Consider the following 6,251-nt stretch of genomic DNA (forward strand, 5'->3'; position numbering starts at 1 on the left):
TTACTCATTTAACTGTGCAGCATCGCTATCAATATTTCATCCACGTGGCCGACGCTTAGGTATGCAGTAACACCTTCCGTAAAACCGACACGCTCGCAAACGAATATAAACTAGCAATAGAGGGTTGTAGAAGTACTATTACTAGTCTCATTGTCTTGAATGAGCAAACTGAAAGAAGCTAGAATACTATGCTAAAATGTAGCTGAACTCTATGTGTTGCAAGTACTATCAACGACTTCAAGTATCAAGTATTTCCATATGCAGCTTCTTGTACGCACTTAATTTACTTCCATTATTTTCCAATAATGCATAAAAGTGGACTCTTGAAAACAATTTCTGAAATAACATATTTATTTACTAATGCTACATACGTACAGTAATAAAAGCTTCAGCTGGTCGCAATGAAGTTATAAAAACACAACAAGAATATCAACGTGATTTGTTCTTAGCTACCTAAACTTTCATGTGCAATAAGGCAACAATAAAATTGCTCTCGGTATTCTACTGAAATCAGGTTACAGTATCAAACGATTGCTTCGTTTATCAAGGCATCTCACACCAATCTTCGCTCCTACTGACATCATTTCGGACTTCGAGTCAGAAACTGAACCGCCACCTTCTCCCAGCGTTCCAAAAGATCTTTTTCCTTCTCAGCCCACAACGCTTCGAGCAAACCCCATCCCCGGGTCTGCGTTGATAGAATGTACTGATTGTTCTCGTCCACGGTCGATGTGTAAAGCCCTAACACCAAACTTTGGCACAATCTAGCAGCAATCGCCACCTTCAGTATGGCTTTTTCGTGCGGTGGAATCAATCTCAACATGCCGTACCCAGCCATGATTAGACCTCCGGTGTCCAAATCATTTGACTCCAGCATCATGTAGGTCATTGCGATGGCCAGCTCAAACACATAGTATGAGTAGCAGATATCACCGAAATCAATGATCCCAGCTATGTCGTACTCCTTCGGGTTATCATCCATGCGGTTAACGATGATGTTATGTTCGTTGAAGTCTCCATATATTACACCGCGCTCTAATTCTTCGCTGTTGGCCACGATTCGCTTCTGGAAGGCCACCAAAACTTGCTCAACTATATCCTTACGATGCTCATCCTTAATAACATATAGAAACTCCTCCAACTTGAGGAAGTTATCCAGCTTCCAGACCGATTCGCGCTGCAAAACGCCTTCATGTTTGATGCCCTAAAAACAGATTTTGTCGATGAGAAATCGAAATGCATAAGCCATCGACGGAACCTACCTTCAGAGCCGCATCAACTCGAGCGATAAACATTCCCGCCTGGTAGAACAAACGCTCCGGATGGGGCACTCCGTGGAAAACCTTCCCCGGTATGTACTCGAGCAGCCGTACTACGTGTTTGCTTTGGCCTAACTTTTCCAGGGAATGAAACTTGCCGAAGATGTTTCGGATCGGCAATGGGCAGCGGATCTGATGACTGACCAGCCGATGCATGACCTCCGTTTGTCCCTCGAAGAACAGCTCATTCTGAGAGTCCAGTGAATTGGCAATCTTCAGAACGTATCCGTTCGGGCTGACCGTCTTGAGGATGGGGTTTTTTATGAGTCTGAAAGAAAGAGGTTGATGGATTAATCAAGCAGGTTTGGCTGTAGGGTTGAGTCCCTAATGGCAATGGGGAAATCACTCTAAACTTAACCCAACATTTAGTGAGAATGACAAGATTACACCGAACTTAGATAATTTGGATACAGCAAAAGTTTCAGATCAATAAAATCTGCGACTATTTGAGAACGCAATGGTTTTGGTGGAATTATGATTAGCTAAGTAGGCCTTGGTCCTGGTCCATGTATTGATGAGCCGATATGTAGGGTTCAAATGGTATATTGGCCCTCTGGCGTCGGTGATAGGCACTCAGTACGAACAGAGGCCGATGGAAAATGAGCATGAATAAAAAATGCTACTAAGATTTAAGCTGGCTGTCATTCCAACGAAATGTTTCAAATAGACACCAATTTTCTTTCGAAATAATCTTCCTCGAATTAATCCCGATAAAAAACCTTTCTAAGCTGTTAACGAACACCATCAACAAATTGCGAAATTCGTGAAGCGCGTACACAACATAGTTTACTACGGTGTCATTTTGCGTTGCAGGCGGCTCACAACTACCTATCCGCAAACAGTATCACGTGGTTTTATATCGATGTCACATTTTATCATCCAGGTACAATAAACATACCACCATTCAGTCTAGCGCCGGCCTTTTTTGCAATGTTTTTATCTGCAAATCAGAAACTCAAATCAATACTCGCCAACCTGACGACCTTGATCAAACCAACACACATTCGAACGGTTAGAATTAAACACCCCACCCATCTTTGCTGTCGATGTTTGACCTACCTGTCCGCCTGGATCAAATAGTTCTTATCGTCATACGAATCCAGCTCGCACATCTCCAGTATGATGATGCCGTACAGTCGTTCCGCGAGCTTTCGAACATCTTCCTCGGTTACGATGGGTCGTATTTTCGAACCTGGCTTAAGTGTCACCGCATCACTTTCACCTGAGCCCGTGCGGCCATTACTATCGTCTATCGAAGGTGCGAATGCCTCCACCGAGAGGCGCTTCTTCGGGGGGATCATTTTCATTTCCATGTTAATCTGAGTAGGCGACGGGATAGGCGCAAACGTTCAAATATCACAACCTACTTTGTTAGGTACCAAAACACTACTGAACAGCGTTTACTTACGATTGAGACGTCTTCGCAGAACGAGGACAACGGTGGCGCACTGATAAAGGCAGACGATAAATAAATAAATCTCTTCGCTTCGCGTTGCTTCTGTCTGCTTGCAATGCTTCTCTGATTAAAACTGAGATGGAATGTAAATTGAAAGCACAAATGTATACAACACACAAACGAATACCTACACGAAAACGAGCAAAGCAATATCAGTCTGCAGCCATGGTGACGACTGTGTCAAGTAAATTGCTGTGTTGAATGAGGTGTATGCATTTTTTAATCGGTAATTTTATAGATCTGTCAATGTGATCAACTGAGCTATTATATAAGTTATAAACCGATGTTAGCACGCGTCTTCTTATTAAATCATATTCACAATGCCATAAAGAGTGGAAAATAAATTCAAGCGCTAGGCTTTTTATAACCAATTCCATTATTTAAGACATAAAACATCTAGTGTCTGAAGGTATTTTTATCATTTAAATATTTCTCACTATTAGAAGTTCTGCTTTTAGGACATTACCCGTAAAGAAATACTGGAAGTTTGGAAACGTACCTCCAAATATAAACAAAAATATTCAATCATCAACGTTCAGACCTTCCGTGATTTTATTAATTCGTCTCACTCAATACCAGCACCAAAAAAGCTGCTTGTGAGGCCAAAAAAATGTTCTTAACATACAAACACAACCCAAAAACCCACCCCCTTCGATGGAGCATCGTCCGCCCTTCTCACACCTCAAAATCCTGCTCCAGCTCACCGTCTCCGCTAGCGTCGTTCCGACGGATCTCTCCCAGATCAGTTTCATTGATTCGCTGCAGAAAGGAGTTCAGCAGAAACTTGTTGATCTTGTCGTTCTGCGTAAACTCACGCACGGTCGGCAGGTCCAGCGGGGCTCCCGGACAGTCGTCCACATGGAGGATACGATCGGCGGGTATTAGCTGACGGTCTGGATCACCTGCTGCCGTCTGATTTGACACCAGCAAGGCCTGGGTTCCATTCGTTGCTTCGACGTGACCATTTCGATCCTGCTGTTGATTGTCTTGGCGAGATGAGGATTGCTGTTGCTGCTGTTGGTCCCCATCCTTTCCCGGTGGTTCCGCGGAGGGCATTGCTTTCCGAAATATGTTACACTGGAAAGTAGTTTACATTTATTACCGGTTAAATGAGTCCTTATTTACACTGATTATACTTAGACGATGGCGAATTTGGCAACAAAATACGTGCTCTGTGGAATGTTTTGTTATTGCTTTGATCTCCTATGTGTTGCGTCTTAGTTTTTAATGCATTATTTATGGTACGGTTTCGGGATGAGCTTTCGTCGGTCATGAAGCTTGTTGCAGCTTCAAGCGTTTGTCTGTGCGGCGCGCATGCGCTTCACGATCGTACGAGGGGCAGCATGGAAGTGATAAAGAATAGGTGTCGAATGGGCTACTCAATCGCTTCACGAGATTGTGGTGAATATGGTGAAACTAATATTTTACGATGAATGTGGTATATTTTGCAAAAGATTTTCGAAATTTTCAATATTTACAAATTACATAACCATTACTTTATACAGAAAAGTTTCCATGTCCGAATAAATAAGCACCAAATATTTGAGTAATCTCGTGGACGTTAAAACACTAGCATTGACATCAAGAGCACCATATCAGTACATTTTAAACTAGATGCAAAACTATATCGATATTTGTGAAGTGGATCTATTTTGTTTGAACGAATGGCGTTCACCCGGAAGCCATTCACCCGAATGTGGGCAGAAATATATAGAAAATCTGTAGAAACACAACCCTTCGGAACGAGTTCAAGTTAACGAATAAACAAAATGGCTTCTAACCCGCGCTCAGTATAATTGCTGTGAAGTGTTGTCTTTTCTTACTATATATGAGGTAGACGAGCCCTTATTCATCTCATTAGTCATGGTATCACTATTTCGTTGAGAATCCGGATAACTGTCACTGGAATATGTAAAATACTCTCGTTTGTGCGAAGTGAAAAGTCGAGTACAACGCACCCTTAATCATCCTACTATTTAAGCGAATGTGTTGAATAGCGATAACAGACTCTGCTCTAGCTAATGTGTTCAAATGGTAGGGATAAATAGAGATGCTAAGATGAATAAGGGCACTGTTACCCTGGATAGTATACCGGCACAAAAATTGACTTTTTTTTTTGGAACACTACTCAATCGAATGGTATTTGGCTCCAGAAGTCCCATTCCAAATACAAGCTTGTTTAGATGCTTCTGGAGTCACAACACTTATCAAGTTTGCATGTAAAAATATATGAAATATCGTCAATGAAAAAAATAAATTCAGTTAAAAATGCCAGCATCATCTTATGTATCCTAAAATCCTCAGATGTATAGCTTAGGATGAAAATATAACATTGCAGAAGACTGCAAATTGATCCGACTTTGTGGTAAAAAGATATTCTAATACAATGTTATATGCTGCCTCTCTATCTCGCACATACTTAGAATAGGACATTTGCAAAAATTCTTTTGATCTTCGAAGTTAAATGACTTTGTTCGGGAACCTCCAATCATTATGCAACTTTTAAAAAAGTTGGTCGTTATTAAAAAAGCTACACTACCTGAACTTTTGAGGTATGCAGAGTAACTGTGAGAATTTTTATTGAATTTTGATTTGTTTTCGATTTTCCATTTATTTCACCATAGAAACTTCAAAACTTTTGTGAGTGAACTTGAGCTACAAAAAAAGGTCATAAGTGACATATGGTTTGAAGAGCTAATTAACACTTAATTTGCAGTGTTCCAAAAAAGTTCAAACAAGGTCTAGTATGCGTGCACAGTTCTGGGTGCATTAAAAAGCGTTTACGTGAGAAAAATTACATGACACAAATAAATGGTAAATGTGTGTTTTAACTTAATCAAAGATAAGTTCGTCAAAGCTTAGGTAATATTTGTAAAAACTGAAATAAATCCATTAAAATTGATTTTTGGATACAAACATACGTGCCAGGAATATTATTTGCATCACTATTATGCACAGTTGATGTCGAAATACCTAGCGGGCCTGCTAGGCCCCCTTGTCTTTTTGTGCATGTAAAAAGTTTATACGAATCGAATCTATGAAGCACACCATATGTGACATTTCCGTAATATCTTACTTTTTCAATGAATTTTAGCTCCAGTTAATGAAATTTCCATGCTTAAGCTCTTACTGCATGCATAACGGTTTGTAACTACGAAATCGATAACCGCCGGGCCTGGAAGACCAGCGTGCCTTTTTGAAGGTTAAACACTTTAAAAAAAACACGAACTTAGCTCACTTTTTCGACACAACTTTGTATAGAACCCCTCAACCAATTAGAAGGCAGCAAGGCACCACGTGCTTTTGTTTTCTCCTTCATATATTCATGTTCGCTCGAACAAAGTGACAGCCACACGCACATACCGCAAAAAGAAAATAAAATGTGGACACCTGTCCATCTCGAGTCTTAACTGTGGCGAATTCATTTTTTTTGTTGGAGTATCATTTGAATTCTCATCTCCAAAATCAGCGGTTGG

The 6,251-nt window shown here is 40.6% G+C and overlaps 1 protein-coding gene across 2 annotated transcripts; it reads right to left on the reverse strand.

Moving 5' to 3' along the window:
* Positions 1 to 333: 333 nt before the first annotated feature.
* On the reverse strand, positions 334 to 4,058 carry LOC131676973 (hydroxylysine kinase). 2 transcript variants are annotated; one of them, XM_058956433.1, is made up of 6 exons: positions 3,912 to 4,058; positions 2,907 to 3,852; positions 2,728 to 2,848; positions 2,379 to 2,638; positions 1,263 to 1,587; positions 334 to 1,204 (listed from the first exon to the last, which is right to left on the reverse strand). In XM_058956433.1, exons 4-6 carry the CDS (start codon positions 2,630 to 2,632, stop codon positions 581 to 583), a joined length of 1,203 nt encoding a protein of 400 aa, XP_058812416.1. In that variant the 5' UTR covers positions 2,633 to 2,638; positions 2,728 to 2,848; positions 2,907 to 3,852; positions 3,912 to 4,058; the 3' UTR covers positions 334 to 580. The 2 variants fall into 2 exon arrangements, with proteins under 2 accessions (XP_058812416.1, XP_058812415.1); XM_058956432.1 differs by having other exon boundaries at positions 2,379 to 2,848.
* Between the last annotated feature and the right edge of the window lie 2,193 nt (positions 4,059 to 6,251).

This window comes from Topomyia yanbarensis, chromosome 1, assembly GCF_030247195.1.
Source record: "Topomyia yanbarensis strain Yona2022 chromosome 1, ASM3024719v1, whole genome shotgun sequence".
In the NCBI taxonomy this organism is placed as follows: Eukaryota; Metazoa; Arthropoda; class Insecta; order Diptera; family Culicidae; genus Topomyia; species Topomyia yanbarensis.

Excerpts from the sequence above, each read along its gene's own strand:
- LOC131676973 (XM_058956433.1), bottom strand. The coding sequence starts at position 2,632 with ATGGAAATGAAAATGATCCCCCCGAAGAAGCGCCTCTCGGTGGAGGCA. Across the intron at positions 1,588-2,378 it reads TATTTGATCCAGGCGGACAG|ACTCATAAAAAACCCCATCC; the intron begins GTAGGTCAAACA and ends TCTTTCTTTCAG. Across the intron at positions 1,205-1,262 it reads GAGTTGATGCGGCTCTGAAG|GGCATCAAACATGAAGGCGT; the intron begins GTAGGTTCCGTC and ends ATCTGTTTTTAG.